The 16838-nt window shown below is 57.4% G+C and overlaps 1 protein-coding gene across 1 annotated transcript in view; it reads right to left on the bottom strand.

Moving 5' to 3' along the window:
• Positions 1-16838, bottom strand: part of sf3b2 (splicing factor 3b, subunit 2) — a 38137-nt gene that overhangs the window by 17178 nt on the left and 4121 nt on the right. Inside the window, exons 3-9 of the mRNA XM_070867993.1 lie at positions 15253-15330; positions 12837-13046; positions 11058-11120; positions 8876-8990; positions 7950-8080; positions 2943-3048; positions 846-931 (exon numbers count right to left, since the gene is read on the bottom strand). Of these exons, the coding sequence (XP_070724094.1) occupies positions 846-931; positions 2943-3048; positions 7950-8080; positions 8876-8990; positions 11058-11120; positions 12837-13046; positions 15253-15330 (789 nt within the window). The remainder of the gene's footprint in view (positions 1-845; positions 932-2942; positions 3049-7949; positions 8081-8875; positions 8991-11057; positions 11121-12836; positions 13047-15252; positions 15331-16838) is intronic.

Raw genomic sequence — 16838 nt, forward strand, 5'->3', positions numbered from 1 at the left:
CATCTGTTTCTTTTGTATAAAAGTGATGTTGGTGGAGGGATAAATATTGGCCCCAGGACACCGGGGAGAACTCCCCCTGCTCTTCTTCCAATAGTGGCCCCGGGATCTTTTACATCCACCCGAGAGGGCAGACGGGGCCTCGGTTTAACGGCAACTCCGATACTGCGGCACTCCCTCAGTACCGCCCCTCCGACAGTGTGGCGCTCCCTCAGTACCGCCCCTCCGACAGTGCGGCACTCCCTCAGCACTGCCCCTCCGACAGTGCGGCGCTCCCTCAGTACTGCCCCTCCGACAGTGCGGCACTCCCTCAGTACCGCCCCTCCGACAGTGCGGCACTCCCTCAGTACCGCCCCTCCGACAGTGCGGCACTCCCTCAGTACCGCCCCTCCGACAGTGCGGCCCTCCCTCAGTACTGCCCCTCCGACAGTGCGGCGCTCTCTCAGTACCGCCCCTCCGACAGTGCGGCGCTCCCTCAGTACCGCCCCTCCGACAGTGCGGCGCTCTCTCAGTACCGCCCCTCCGACAGTGCGGCCCTCCCTCAGTACCGCCCCTCCGACAGTGCGGCGCTCCCTCAGTACCGCCCCTCCGACAGTGCGGCGCTCCCTCACTACCGCCCCTCCGACAGTGCGGCGCTCCCTCAGTACCGCCCCTCCGACAGTGCGGCGCTCCCTCAGCCCTGCCACCGGGTGCGTCAGTCTGGAGTGGGAGCTCGAACCATGACCTTCGGACTCGAGGACAAGAGCGAGCTATCTGCTGAGCCATGGCTCAATGGCGTGAGGGCTGGTAACACAATGAGTGTTCCATTTAGTGCACAGGGCAGAGAAAGGTATTACACAAACACAAACCTCTTTCTTTGACATTGACGACATAAGGTCTTCATCTTCAGTATCGGCCGGAGTGAGAGTGGCTCCAATCGCTGCATCCACCTCGTCTGTGGAGACACAAGCAACACAGGAACTCTCAGATTCAGCGATCAGACTGGAGATTGAGTCCCTGCCTCAGGTGTGTGCTCACTGCAGAGCTTCACTGTCAACTATCCATTCAAACTGGAATCCTTTCTAACAAACTGTACGCATGTGAAGTTCACACTGAGAGCAAGAGGCAAGAGAGTAAATCTCAGAGGCTGAAACTCCCTCTACATTGTCCCATCAAACACTCCCAGGGCAGGTACAGAGGGTTAGATACAGAGTAAAGCTCCCTCTACACTGTCCCATCAAACACTCCCAGGGCAGGTACAGAGGGTTAGATACAGAGTAAAGCTCCCTCTACACTGTCCCATCAAACACTCCCAGGGCAGGTACAGCACGGGGGTTAGATACAGAGTAAAGCTCCCTCTACATTGTCCCATCAAACACTCCCAGGGCAGGTACAGAGGGTTAGATAGAGAGTAAAGCTCCCTCTACACTGTCCCATCAAACACTCCCAGGGCAGGTACAGCACGGGGGTTAGATACAGAGTAAAGCTCCCTCTACACTGTCCCATCAAACACTCCCAGGGCAGGTACAGCACGGGGTTAGATACAGAGTAAAGCTCCCTCTACACTGTCCCATCAAACACTCCCAGGGCAGGTACAGGGGGCTAGATACAGAGTAAAGCTCCCTCTACACTGTCCCATCAAACACTCCCAGGGCAGGTACAGGGGTTTAGATACAGAGTAAAGCTCCCTCTACACTGTCCCATCAAACACTCCCAGGGCAGGTACAGGGGGTTAGATACAGAGTAAAGCTCCCTCTACACTGTCCCATCAAACACTCCCAGGGCAGGTACAGGGGGTTAGATACAGAGTAAAGCTCCCTCTATACTGTCCCATCAAACACTCCCAGGGCAGGTACAGGTGGTTAGATACAGAGTAAAGCTCCCTCTACACTGTCCCATCAAACACTCCCAGGGCAGGTACAGGGGGTTAGATACAGAGTAAAGCTCCCTCTACACTGTCCCATCAAACACTCCCAGGGCAGGTACAGGGGGTTAGATACAGAGTAAAGCTCCCTCTACACTGTCTCATCAAACACTCCCAGGGCAGGTACAGCATGGGGTTAGATACAGAGTAAAGCTCCCTCTACACTGTCCCATCAAACACTCCCAGGGCAGGTACAGGGGGTTAGATACAGAGTAAAGCTCCCTCGACACTGTCCCATCAAACACTCCCAGGGCAGGTACAGGGGGTTAGATACAGAGTAAAGCTCCCTCTACACTGTCCCATCAAACACTCCCAGGGCAGGTACAGGGGGTTAGATACAGAGTAAAGCTCCCTCGACACTGTCCCATCAAACACTCCCAGGGTAGGTACAGCACTGGGTTAGATACAGAGTAAAGCTCCCTCTACACTGTCCCATCAAACACTCCCAGGGCAGGTACAGCACTGGGTTAGATACAGAGTAAAGCTCCCTTTACACTGTCCCATCAAACACTCCCAGGGCAGGTACAGGGGGTTAGATACAGAGTAAAGCTCTCTCTACACTGTCCCATCAAACACTCCCAGGGCAGGTACAGCACTGGGTTAGATACAGAGTAAAGCTCCCTCTACACTGTCCCATCAAACACTCCCAGGGCAGGTACAGGGGGTTAGATACAGAGTAAAGCTCCCTCTCGGTTGTGCATCATTTTCAGATCAGGGGGTCGTACAGCAGCTCAAACTCAATGACATACTTTCTCCTTCCCCTCAGGTGCTCCTGGGAAGGCGCTGACTCTAGCTGATCTCTGGGTGTGGCACCCTGTGGAACCTCCTCGAAAGCAGGTGTGCCTGGTGCGTTTCGGCAGGCTATTCACCCATGGGGGGCATCGGAACCAACCCGAACCCTGGCTGGATATCACACCCGCCGCTCATTAAACGGCGAAGCAGGCATCGAGGGACCGGACGGCCTACTCCTGCTCGGATGTTATCGGGGGTCTGGGGAGAGCGAGCAGGGCGGGCTGAAGCGGAGACGTGCGTGTAAACGTACCGGAGGCCTCGGCTGTCGCTGTGAGTTCCACCTGCCGCTGCTCCTTGAGCTGAAGGATCTTCTCCAGGACCTGGGGAATCCTGGGTCCCGGCCCCATCTCATCCATCTGCAGGACAAGAAACCTTTCTTTACCCAGCATCAGGCAGGGCGTGCTCACTACAGCAGGAGCCCCAGGGCCCCCCGCACTGGCTGCATTACTGTCACACCCCCTCCCTCAGTGTGTACACAACGGTACCCACTGACCGCTGGCTCACTGGCCATAGGCCTGGCCGAGGATCACTCAACACTGCACGCCTCCGTGTCTGGGATTACACACACACACAAACACAGTGATGGGACGGGGGTCTGTGTCTGTGATTCCCCCCAAACACACACACATACACACAGTGATGGGACGGAGGTCTGTGTCTGTGATTCCCCCCAAACACACACACACAGTGATGGGACGGGGGTCTGTGTCTGTGATTCCCCCCAAACACACACACACACACATAGTGATGGGACGGGGGTCTGTGTCTGTGATTCCCCCCACACACACACAGTGATGGGACGGGGGTCTGTGTCTGTGATTCCCCCACACACATAATACAGTGATGGGACGGGGGTCTGTGTCTGTGATTCCCCCACACACACACACAGTGATGGGACGGGGGTCTGTGTCTGTGATTCCTCCCCCGCCCCGCACACACAGTGATGGGACGGGGGTCTGTGTCTGTGATTCCCCCCAAACACACACACAGTGATGGGACGGGGGTCTGTGTCTGTGATTCCCACACACACAGTGATGGGACGGGGGTCTGTGTCTGTGATCCCCCCCCCCCCACACACACACACACACACAGTGATGGGACGGGGGTCTGTGTCTGTGATTCCCCCCACACACATACACACAGTGATGGGACGGAAGTCTGTGTCTATGATTCCCACACACACACACAAACACAGATGGGACGGGGGTCTGTGTCTGTGATTCCCCCCCCCACACACAGTAATGGGACGGGGGTCTGTGCCTGTGATTCCCCCACACACACACACACACACACAGTGATGGGATGGGGTCTGTGTCTGTGATCCCCCACAAACACACACACACACAGTGATGGGACGGGGTCTGTGTCTGTGATTCCCCCACACACACAGTGATGGGACGGGGTCTGTGTCTGTGATTCCCCCACACACACACACACACACAGTGATGGGACGGGGTCTGTGTCTGTGATTCCCCCACACACACAGTGATGGGACGGGGTCTGTGTCTGTGATTCCCCCACACACACACACACACACAGTGATGGGACGGGGTCTGTGTCTGTGATTCCCCCACACACACACACAGTGATGGGACGGGGGTCTGTGCCTGTGATTTCCCACCCCCACACAGTGATGGGACGGGGGTCTGTGTCTGTGATTCCCCACACACACACACACAGTGATGGGACGGGGTCTGTGTCTGTGATTCCCCCACACACACACAGTGATGGGACGGGGGCCTGTGTCTGTGATTCCCACACACACAGTGATGGGACGGGGGCCTGTGTCTGTGATTCCCCCACACACACACATACACACAGTGATGGGACGGGGGGGGTGTGTCTGTGATTCCCACACACACACACACACAGTGATGGGACGGGAGTCTGTGTCTGTGATTCCCCCCACACACACAGTGATGGGACGGGGGTCTGTGTCTGTGATTCCCCCACACACACACATAGTGATGGGACGGGGGCCTGTGTCTGTGATTCCCCCCACACACACACACACAGTGATGGGACGGGGGTCTGTGTCTGTGATTCCCACACACACACACAGTGATGGGACGGGAGTCTGTGTCTGTGATTCCCACACACACACACACACACACACACACACACACAGTGATGGGACGGGAGTCTGTGTCTGTGATTCCCACACACACACAGTGATGGGACGGGAGTCTGTGTCTGTGATTCCCCACACACACACACAGTGATGGGACGGGGGTCTGTGTCTGTGACTCCCACACACACAAACACAGATGGGACGGGGGTCTGTGCCTGTGATTCCCACACACACACACAAACACAGATGGGACGGGGGTCTGTGTCTGTGATTCCCCCCACACACACACACACACAGTGATGGGACGGGGGTCTGTGCCTGTGATTCCCCCCACACACACACAGTGATGGGACGGGGGTCTGTGTCTGTGATTCCCCCCCCCACACACACACAGTGATGGGACGGGGGTGTGTGTCTGTGATTCCCCCACACACACACACAGTGATGGGATGGGGGTCTGTGTCTGTGATTCCCCCACACACACACACACACAGTGATGGGACGGGGGTCTGTGTCTGTGATTCCCCCACACACACACACACACAGTGATGGGACGGGGGTCTGTGTCTGTGATTCCCCCCACACACACACACACACACACACACACACAGTGATGGGACGGGGGTCTGTGTCTGTGATTCCCCCCCCACACACACACACACAGTGATGGGACGGGAGTCTGTGTCTGTGATTCCCCCCCCACACAGTGATGGGACGGGGGTGTGTGTCTGTGATTCCCCACACACACACACAGTGATGGGACGGGGGTCTGTGTCTGTGATTCCCCCACACACACACAGTGATGGGACGGGGGTCTGTGTCTGTGATTCCCCCCACACACACAGTGATGGGACGGGGGTCTGTGTCTGTGATTCCCCACACACACACACACAGTGATGGGACGGGGGTCTGTGTCTGTGATTCCCCCACACACACACACAGTGATGGGACGGGGGTCTGTGTCTGTGATTCCCCCACACACACACACAGTGATGGGACGGGGGTCTGTGTCTGTGATTCCCCCCACACACACAGTGATGGGATGGGGGTCTGTGTCTGTGATTCCCCACACACACACACACACACACAGTGATGGGACGGGGGTCTGTGTCTGTGATTCCTCCCCCCACACACACACAGTGATGGGACAGGGGTCTGCGTCTGTGATTCCCCCACACACACACACAGTGATGGGACGGGGATCTGTGTCTGTGATTCCCCCCACACACACAGTGATGGGACGAGGGTCTGTGTCTGTGATTATATATACACACACACACACACACACACAGTGAAGGGGTCATTCAACACCGATCTGCTTGCTTACAAGAATGATGCCAGAACCGAGAGGTTATAACTATCAGAAAAGACTGAACGGGCTGGGGCTCATTTCTCTAGAAAAGGGAAGGCTGAGGGTGAGCTGACAGAGGTGTTTAAAATGATGAAGGGGGTTCGATAGGGAAGACGTAGAGAATGTTCCCCCTTGTGGGGGAGAGCAGAACTGGGGGCCACCAATATCAGACAGTCACTGATAAACCCAATGGGGAATTCAGGAGAAATTTCTTTACCCAGAGAGCGGTGAGAATGTGGAACTCGCTGCCACAGGGAGGGGTTGAGGTGAATAGTATCGATGTATTTAAGGGGAGGCTGGATAAACACATGGGGGAGAAGGTTCACTCGGTTGATTCCGGAGATGAGGGGGTTGTCCTATGAAGAAAGGTTGAGCAGGTTGGGCCTCTACTCATTGGCGTTTAGAAGAATGAGAGGTGATCTTATCGAAACGTATAAGATACCGAGGGGGCTCGACAAGCTGGATGCAGAGAGGATGTTTCCCATCGTGGGGGAATCTAGAACTAGGGAGCATAGTTTCAGAATAAGGGATCGCCCATTTAAAACAAAGATGAGGAGGAATTTCTTCTCTCAGAGGGTTGTAAATCTGTGGAATTCTCTGCCCCAGAGAGCTGTGGAGGCTGGGTCATTGAATATATTTAAGGTGGAGATAGACAGATTTTTGAGCGATAAGGGAGTGAAGGGTTATGGGGAGCAGGCGGGGAAGTGGAGCTGAGTCCATGATCGGATCAGCCATGATCTTATTGCAAAGGGGATGGAGTATAAAAGCAGGGAAGTCTTGCTCCAGTTATACAGGGTATTGGTGAGGCCACACCTGGAGTACTGCGTGCAGTTTTGGTTTCCATATTTACGAAAGGATATACTTGCTTTGGAGGCAGTTCAGAGAAGGTTCACTCGGTCGATTCCGGAGATGAGGGGGTTGACTTATGAGGAAAGGTTGAGGAGGTTGGGTCTCTACTCATTGGAATTCAGAAGAATGAGAGGTGATCTTATTGAAACGTATCAGATTATGAGGGGGCTTGACAAGGTGGATGCAGAGAGGATGTTCCCACTGATGGGGGAGACTAGAACTAGGGGGCATGGTCTTAGAATAAGGGGCCGCCCATTTAAAACTGAGATGAGGAGGAATTTCTTCTCTCAGAGGGTTGTAAATCTGTGGAATTCTCTGCCCCAGAGAGCTGTGGAGGCTGGGTCATTGAATATATTTAAGGTGGAGATAGACAGATTTTTGAGCGATAACGGAGTGAAGGGTTATGGGGAGCGGGCGGGGAAGTGGAGCTGAGTCCATGATCAGATCAGCCATGAGCTTATTGAATGGCGGAGCAGGCTCGAGGGGCCGAATGGCCGACTCCTGCTCCTATTTCTGATGTTCTTATAATACACTCCCAATGACCTCATCTAAACAGTAGCATATTAAACACACGAGGGAGAGAGGTATAGAAGGATGGGGTGATGGGGGGGGGGGGAAGAGATGGAGAGGGGTCGGAGGGGGCTGGTGTGGGGCATAAACCCCGGCACGGAGCGGTGGGGCGTAAACCCCGGCACGGAGCGGTGGGGCGTAAACCCCGGCACGGAGCGGTGGGGCATAAACCCCGGCACGGAGCGGTGGGGCATAAACCCCGGCACGGAGCGGTGGGGCATAAACCCCGGCACGGAGCGGTGGGGCATAAACCCCGGCACGGAGCGGTGGGGCATAAACCCCGGCACGGAGCGGTGGGGCATAAACCCCGGCACGGAGCGGTGGGGCATAAACCCCGGCACGGAGCGGTGGGGCATAAACCCCGGCACGGAGCGGTGGGTGGGGCAGAGTAGCGGTAGAGGCGGCGTTGCTCTTACCTCGCGGTTCTCTTCGCCGGGCGGCGGGGGAGGACATCGGAGCCGCGGACCCAGGCCAGGCGCCGATAATGGAATGGGAGGCCCTGGGAGCACCGGTCGTATGGCCACGGAGAGAGGCATGGGCAGAGGACCTGTGAGAGTGAGACAGGAGGGAGGCGAGAAACATTAACTCTTAAACAGTACTGCCCCTCCGACAGTGCGGCACTCCCTCAGTACGGCGCTCCCTCAGTACTGCCCCTCCGACAGTGCGGGGCTCCCTCAGTACTGCTCCTCCGACAGTGCGGCGCTCCCTCAGTACTGCTCCTCCGACAGTGCGGCGCTCCCTCAGTACTGCTCCTCTGACAGTGCGGCGCTCCCTCAGTACTGCCCCTCCGACAGTGCGGCACTCCCTCAGTACCGCCCCTCCGACAGTGCGGCGTTCCCTCAGTACCGCCCCTCCGACAGTGCGGTGCTCCCTCAGTACCGCCCCTCCGACAGTGCGGCGCTCCCTCAGTACTGCCCCTCCGACAGTGCGGCGCTCCCTCAGTACTGCCCCTCCGACAGTGCGGCGCTCCCTCAGTACTGCCCCTCCGACAGTGCGGCGCTCCCTCAGTACTGCCCCTCCGACAGTGCGGCACTCCCTCAGTACTGCCCCTCCGACAGTGCGGCGCTCCCTCAGTACTGCCCCTCGGATTGTGGGGTTCAAGTCTCTGGAGCAGGAATTGAACACACGACCTTCGGACTCAGACTCCAGTGCCTCTGGTCCCTCACACCGGGGGTGGGGGCCATTCACTATCAGCCTGTGGTGCTGTGCTGACCCAGCTCATTGTTCAGCTGGAGGCTGCCATCCTAACACAGGGCCGCGCCCCGACTCTTCCCCGAGATGCCGCAGACATCGCCCGCACCCCGCTGACCGTCAGCACTCCGCGGGGGAAGGAAGAGGTCACCTCGTGGTCCCAATGGTGGCCGGGATCCAATCTCCATCGGCCGGGGTCCCGGGGGTCCCTGTTGCATCTGCACCATCTCTTGCTGCTGCCGCTCGTGTTCCAGTAACGCCGCGGCCTGGGGGGGGGGGGGGGGGGGGGAGGAGATGGTTAAAGGAACTCTCCTCGACATCTGTCCGCAAACGTGCAAACCCCGCCCCCCCACACACACTCACCCCCCCCACACGCACACTCACCCCCCCCACACGCACTCAACCCCCCCCCACACGCACGCTCACCCCCCCCACACGCACTCAACCCCCCCCCACACGCACACTCACCCCCCCCCACGCACACTCACCCCCCCCCACGCACACTCACCCCCCCACACGCACACTCACCCCCCCACACGCACACTCACCCCCCCCACACACACTCAACCCCCCGCCACACGCACACTCACCCCCCCCCACACGCACACTCACCCCCCCCCCACACGCACACTCACCCCCCCCCACACGCACACTCACCCCCCCCCCCCACGCACACTCACCCCCCCCCACACACGCACACTCACCCCCCCCCCACACGCACTCACCCCCCCCCACACACGCAACACTCACCCCCCCCCCACACGCACACTCACCCCCCCACACGCACACTCACCCCCCCCACACACACTCAACCCCCCGCCACACGCACACTCACCCCCCCCCACACGCACACAACCCCCCCACACGCACACTCACCCCCCCCCCACACGCACACAACCCCCCCCCACACGCACTCACCCCCCCCACACACGCACACTCACCCCCCCCCACACGCACACAACCCCCCCCCACACGCACTCAACCCCCCCCCCACACGCACTCAACCCCCCCCCACACGCACTCAACCCCCCCCCACACGCACACTCAACCCCCCCCCACACGCACTCAACCCCCCCCCACACGCACACTCAACCCCCCCCCACACGCACACTCAACCCCCCCCCACACGCACACTCAACCCCCCCCCCACACGCACTCAACCCCCCCCCACACGCACTCAACCCCCCCCCACACGCACACTCACCCCCCCCACACACTCAACCCCCCCCCACACGCACACTCACCCCCCCCACACACTCAACCCCCCCCCCACACGCAACCCCCCCCCCACACGCACACTCAACCCCAAAAAAACACACACTTCCCCCCCACACCCACGCACACTTCCCCCCCACGCACACTTCCCCCCCACGCACACTTCCCCCCCACGCACACTTCCCCCCCACACACACACACTTCCTCCCCACACACACACACTTCCTCCCCACACACACACACTTCCTCCCCACACACACACACACACTTCCTCCCCACACACACACACTTCCTCCCCACACACACACACTTCCTCCCCACACACACACACTTCCTCCCCACACACACACACTTCCTCCCCACACACACACACTTCCTCCCCACACACACACACACTTCCTCCCCACACACACACACACACTTCCTCCCCACACACACACACTTCCTCCCCACACACACACACTTCCTCCCCACACACACACACTTCCTCCCCACACACACACACTTCCTCCCCACACACACACTTCCTCCCCACACACACACACTTCCTCCCCACACACACACACTTCCTCCCCACACACACACTTCCTCCCCACACACACACTTCCTCCCCACACACACACTTCCTCCCCACACACACACTTCCTCCCCACACACACACTTCCTCCCCACACACACACTTCCTCCCCACACACACACTTCCTCCCCACACACACACTTCCTCCCCACACACACACTTCCTCCCCACACACACACTTCCTCCCCACACACACACTTCCTCCCCACACACACACTTCCTCCCCACACACACACTTCCTCCCCCCCCACACACACACACTTCCTCCCCACACACACTTCCCCCCCCCACACATACACACACTTCCCCCCCCCACACATACACACACTTCCCCCCCCACACACACACACACTTCCTCCCCACACACACACACACTTCCCCCCCCCCCACACATACACACACTTCCCCCCCCCCCACACATACACACACTTCCCCTCCCCACACACACACTTCCCCCCACACACACACACACCCCCACCAATGTTGAAGGAGACACACAAGAAGCCACTAAGTGGAGCTGCAATCCCTCCCGGATCTGTACCCGTTTCTGTTGCTCGAGCAGCTCCTGATCTTTCATCTGGTCATCAAACATCCGCTCGCTGCCCTGAAAGGGAGGAGGAGCCGGTCACACATTTAACGCAGCCCCTCGGCGCCCCAGAGCAGCGCTCAACGACAAACCTGCCGACCCCAGACCCAGTCTTTGCCCTCCGCCCGCCAGCTTCAGCGACCACACTGTTGCCCCGGAGGTTAAACCCCGAGCATGGGCAGGTTGTACGCCCGTCACAACCAATCCTGTCCCTGTCCTTGCCCAGATATCCACAGGATGGGGATCAGGAGCAGGAACCCTGGCACAGTCCCCATTTAGCCCCGGGGCACCCAGTCCCTTCCTTCATCGTCGCTGGGGCAACATCGCAGAATTTCCTACAACTGTGTGTGGGTACCTTCACCACACGGACTGCATGAGCTCAATGGGCAACCAGGCATCAACAATAAATGCCGGCCTTGCCAGCGTCCGAAAAAAGAGTTAATAATTCTGGCGGGGAGAGCGGGAGAAAGAGAGAGAAGACATATCTGAAAAGGGGAGAGTATGAAAGGAGACGGGGAAAGGGCAGATTACTGAGGACAGGCGATGGGCCGGCACGGACTAGCTGGGCTGAGTGGCCTCTTCCCGTGCTACAATTGCTACGACACAGATTATCCTGCACCGATAAGGCCAGCGACAGAGCGGCGCAGAGCTGGGAGCATGGCGGTTATGGGGCTCAATTTTCCCCAATGATTGGCACCGTTTTTTTTTTTGGAGCAGGCTGCTTTTTTTTTTGGGCCTAAAGTAAAAATCCCCAGTTTCCCCAATCAATTTGCCCCAGCCTAACTCAGTTAGTTTGAATTTTTTAAGCCAGTTTTTTCCCCCCCCCCCCAGCGTAACCTGCCACCCGCGCCAATTCTGGCCATTTGGGGAACTTTGGCCAGCTGAGAGCTACTCCAGTTCTGCTTAGGCCGGCGTATGTGGCCTCGCCGGAAAACCCTCGCGGAGAATTAAAGAAATTGTAAGTAAGTCGGAGGCCATTCGGCCTGGGCTAGGGGCGGGGGAGCGGACTGGGCGTGTACTCAGGGCCAGGGTCAGGCGGGGGAGCGGACTGGGAGTGTACACGGGGCCAGGGTCAGGCGGGTGAGCGGACTGGTAAGCGGACCTTTATTATGAAGCATCAGAACTAAACTCGTTTTCATGGGAGGAAAGAATGAGACAAGATATAATCCATGTTCATAAAATGCAGAGAGACAAATTACACGGATGGCAGAGGGCCGGAGTTGGTGGTGGGGGAAACCTATCGACCCAAAGGTGAAAAGTCTCACTTAGTGATCTATTTAAAAAGGGGGAATGCTGTACCTCAGCCCTTCAGAGCGTCCCTCGTAACCCTGGCAACCTCAGCCGCCCCAAAATGAAAGTGTTATGCCGGCGAAACTTGCAACTTTTTTTTGGGGCGCAGTTGGGCCACGACGTACCTCTTCAACTGCGCCCAGAGAGTCCGTGTGGAATTTTGGGTGCCATGAAACCACCGGGTTGTTGGAACCCCATCTTGTTCGGTAACGCCCGTTGGGGCGAGAAATCTATCGCCCGTACCCGGTCTGGCCGCTATACGACTCTGAAATGGCGGTTCAGCACCGCCCTCTGGAGGGCAAATTAGGGATGGGCAATAAATGCCGGCGACGTGCGCATCCCCGGAACGGAGAAGTTTGAAAATAAATCGACGGGCGCGGTAGCCGAGCGCTCCGGCCCCGGGGTCAAACCGCGCCGCGCCCCCGCGCCGCGCCCACCCCTTACCTGCTTTGCCCGCTCCTCCTGCTGGATCAGGATGGCCGCCTGCTGCTGGGCCAGCTTTAGCCGCTCGTCCTCGGAGAGGCCAGACGGGTCCACCGGTGGCATGTGTAGGCGTGGCCCCACCCCCGGTGGGACCACTCCCATCGGGAAGCCCAGAGGGGGGGGCATGCGTGGCAGCCCCATCGGGCGCGGGGGCATCTGCATCGCCGGCATCTGGTGAAACACAAGTGGGAGCGGTTAGAATTAGGAGCAGGAGTCGGCCGATCGGCCCCTCGAGCCCGCTCCGCCATCCAATCAGATCACGGCCAATCTTTGACCGCAACTCCACTTCCCTGCCCGATCCTCACTGTAATGTATCTGCTTCATGGCTTCTTTGCTTAAGAATTTATAGCAACACATTGCTATTAAGAACTAGTTGGTTTATTAGCAAAAGGTTTACCAGTCACACTACACTCCTTCACGGCAAGCGAGCCCCAGGTGGGCAGAGGAAACGTTACAGGGACCACCCTGATAAAGTGCAACATCCCCACCGACACCTGGGAGTCCCTGGGCCCAAAGACCAGTCCGCCCCCAAGTGGAGGAAGTGCATCCGGGAGGGCACTGAGCACCTCGAGTCTCGTCGCCGAGAGCGTGCAGAAACCAAGCGCAGGCAGCGGAAGGAGCGTGCGGCAAACCTGTCCCACCCTCCCCTTCCCTCAACCACTGTCTGTCCCACCTGTGACAGGGACTGTGGCTCCCGTATTGGGCTGTTCAGCCACCTAAGGACTCGTGTTAAGAGCGGAAGCAAGTCTTCCTCGATTCCGAGGGACTGCCTATGATAATATTACCAGTTCAACCAACAGGCTCACAACCGCCTGCCCCATCGTGGATCCCCCGAACCCAACTGGCCGGGGTTTTACTGAGTCTTGTGAACATCACATGACTGCCGAAGCCACTCCCAACTCAACAGCTCTGCAACTATTTTAAGTAAAGGTGACTGGACTGGGGTTTCAAGCTGGGACCTCTCCCATTTAAACTGTGAAAAGCCCAAAGCGAGAATCATAGCCCTACAGCAACAAAGCTACGAGCATATTCACAGGGGCGTACATTACAACCCATAACACCCAAAAAAAGTTACAATTGCCGGCGGGACCCGAGATTTAATTTCGGTCGGAAACACCCGACAAACTCAATCAATCGACAACTTTTAGAGACAAGATTTAACTTTCAAAGAGGACACGGATAAATACTTGAAGAGGAAAAATTTGCAGAGCTGTGGGGAAAGATCAGGATTGATTGAATCGCTCATTATAACAGCAACTACTCGCCAAAGGTACTCCATTGGCTGTAAAGTGCCTAGGGACGCCTGGTGGTCACAAATGGCGCTATATAAATGCAAGTCTTACTTTTCTTTCTTTCTGTTCCATGATGGTTTCTGTCTAATCAACTGTACCGGGGGCACAGAACGATGGGGCAGTTTTCCTCCAGAAACCCTCAATTACAACCCCTCCCCCTCCCAACACCTCCCCCTCCAACCGCCCCCCCCCCACTTCTCTCCCCCTCCAACCCCCCCCCGCACACCCCCCCTCGGCCCTCCCCCCCCCGCACTCACCTCCTCTCTCTCCCCCCCCACCCCTCACACACCTCCCCTCTCTCTCCCCCCCCGCACACACCTCTCCCCCCACCCCTGCATGGCGCACACCTCTCCTCTCCCCCCCCCCTCACACCTCTCCTCCTCCCCCCCTCACACCTCTCCTCCTCCCCCCCCACCCGCGCACACCTCTCTCTTCTCTCCCCACCCCCCCTGCACACACCTCTCTTCCCCCCCACCCCCGCACACACCTCTCTTTTCTCCCCCCCTATACACACCTCTCTTCTCTCCCCACCCCCCCCCGCACACACCTCTCCCCCCCCGCACACACCTCTCTCTTTCTCCCCCCCCCGCACACACCTCTCTTCTCTCCCCCCCGCACACACCTCTCTCTCTTCTCTCCCCCCCGCACACACCTCTCTCTCTTCTCCCCCCCCCCCTGCATACCTCTCTCTCTCTCTCTCTTCTCCCCGCCCCCCCCCCCGCACACCTCTCCTCTTCTCTCCCCCCCCCCCCGCACACACCTCTCCTCTTCTCTCCCCCCCCCCCCCGCACACACCTCTCTCCCCCCCCCCCCCCCACACACCTCTCCCTCCCCCATCCTTCCCCCCCCCGCACACACCTCTCTCTCTCTCCCCCCCCACACACACCTCTCTCTCTCTCTCTCTTCCCCCCCCCCCCCACACACCTCTCTCCTCCCACCCCCCCTGCACACACCTCTCTTTCCCCCCCACATCTCTCCTCCCCCTCCCCCCCCCCACTTCTCCTCCCCACCCCTCCCTCTTCCCCCCCCCCCTCCTCACCATACACCTCTCAACCCCCCCCCCACATCTCCTCAATCCAGCTCACCTGCGCAGGTAACGGTGGCATCGGATGCCCCTTGTCCATGTCATCTCCCCGCATAGGCCGCTTGAGGTTGACTCCGGTCTGTAAACACAAGAGGTAGCGCCCCCAGTGGGGAGGCTGGAATCAATGACTGCGGTCGGACGCCTCGGGGAAAAGTTTACGGGTTAATTGTGGGGGCTGACCTGTATAACCCTAACCGGGCAGGGAGCACAAGGCTTGCTCAGACCAAACAGGAAAACAGCGGGGTGCCTCAGCAAGGAAATCTGTGACTGGGGCGACATCGTCCACGGGTGACTAAACTTTAGTGGCTGGTGTAACAGACACAGGCAGAGGGACCGTTATCTGTAGTATGGGAGGGATGTTTAGAGAGATAAGCTGTTACTAAAATTCCTCCTCCGAGAACAGATAGATCAGGGTTACATACAATGTACAGCACAGAAACATTCGGCCCATCCACTCCGTGCCGGTGTTTATGCTCCACACCAGCCTCCTCCCACCCCATTTCATCTCACTAGTGGGGTGCCGCAGGGATCAGTGCTGGGGCCTCAACTATTTACAATCTATATTAATGACTTGGATGAAGGGACCGAGTGTAATGTAGTCAAGTTTGCTGATGATACAAAGATGGGCGGGAAAGCAAGTTGTGAGGAGGACACAAAAAATCTGCAAAGGGATATAGACAGGCTAAGTGAGTGGGTAAACATTTGGCAAATGGGAGTATAATGTGGGAAAGTGTGAGGTTATCCACTTTGGCAGAAAAAAATAGAAAAGCAAATTATAATTTAAATGGATAAAAGTGCCGCAGTACAGCGGGACCTGGGGGTCCTTGTACATGAAACACAAAAAGTCAGTATGCAGGTACAGCAAGTGATCAGGAAGGCCAATTGAATGTTGGCCTTTATTGCAAGGGGCTAGAGTATAAAAGCAGAGAAGTCCTGCTACAACTGTACAGGGTATTGGTGAGGCCACACCTGGAGTACTGCGTGCAGCTTTGGTTTCCATATTTACGAAAGGATACACTTGCTTTGGAGGCAGTCCAGAGAAGGTTCACTCGGTTGATTCCGGAGATGAGGGGGTTGACTTATGAGGAAAGGTTGAGGAGGTTGGGCCTCTACTCATTGGAATTCAGAAGAATGAGAGGTGATCTTATCGAAACGTATAAGATTATGAGGAGGCTCGACAAGGTGGATGCAGAGAGGATATTTCCACTCATAGGGGATATTAAAACTACAGGGCATAGTCTCAGAAAACTGAGATGAGGAGGAATTTCTTCTCTCAGAGGGCTGTAAATCTGTGGCATTCTCTGCCCCAAAGAGCTGTGGAGGCTGGGTCATTGAATATATTTAAGGTGGAGATAGATTTTTGAGCGATAAGGGAGTGAAGGGTTATAGGGAGCGGGCGGGGAAGAGGAGCTGAGTCCATGATCAGATCAGCCATGATCTTATTAAATGGCGGAGCAGGCTCGAGGGGCCGAATGGCCGACTCCTGCTCCTTATGTTTTGTCACCTGCCCTCATTTCTCCTTCTGCGGCTTGGTGGCAAATTTTTAATAACACTCCTGTGAAGCACCTTGGGACGTTTCTCTACGTT

The sequence above is a fragment of the Pristiophorus japonicus genome, chromosome 27, assembly GCF_044704955.1.
Source record: "Pristiophorus japonicus isolate sPriJap1 chromosome 27, sPriJap1.hap1, whole genome shotgun sequence".
In the NCBI taxonomy this organism is placed as follows: Eukaryota; Metazoa; Chordata; class Chondrichthyes; family Pristiophoridae; genus Pristiophorus; species Pristiophorus japonicus.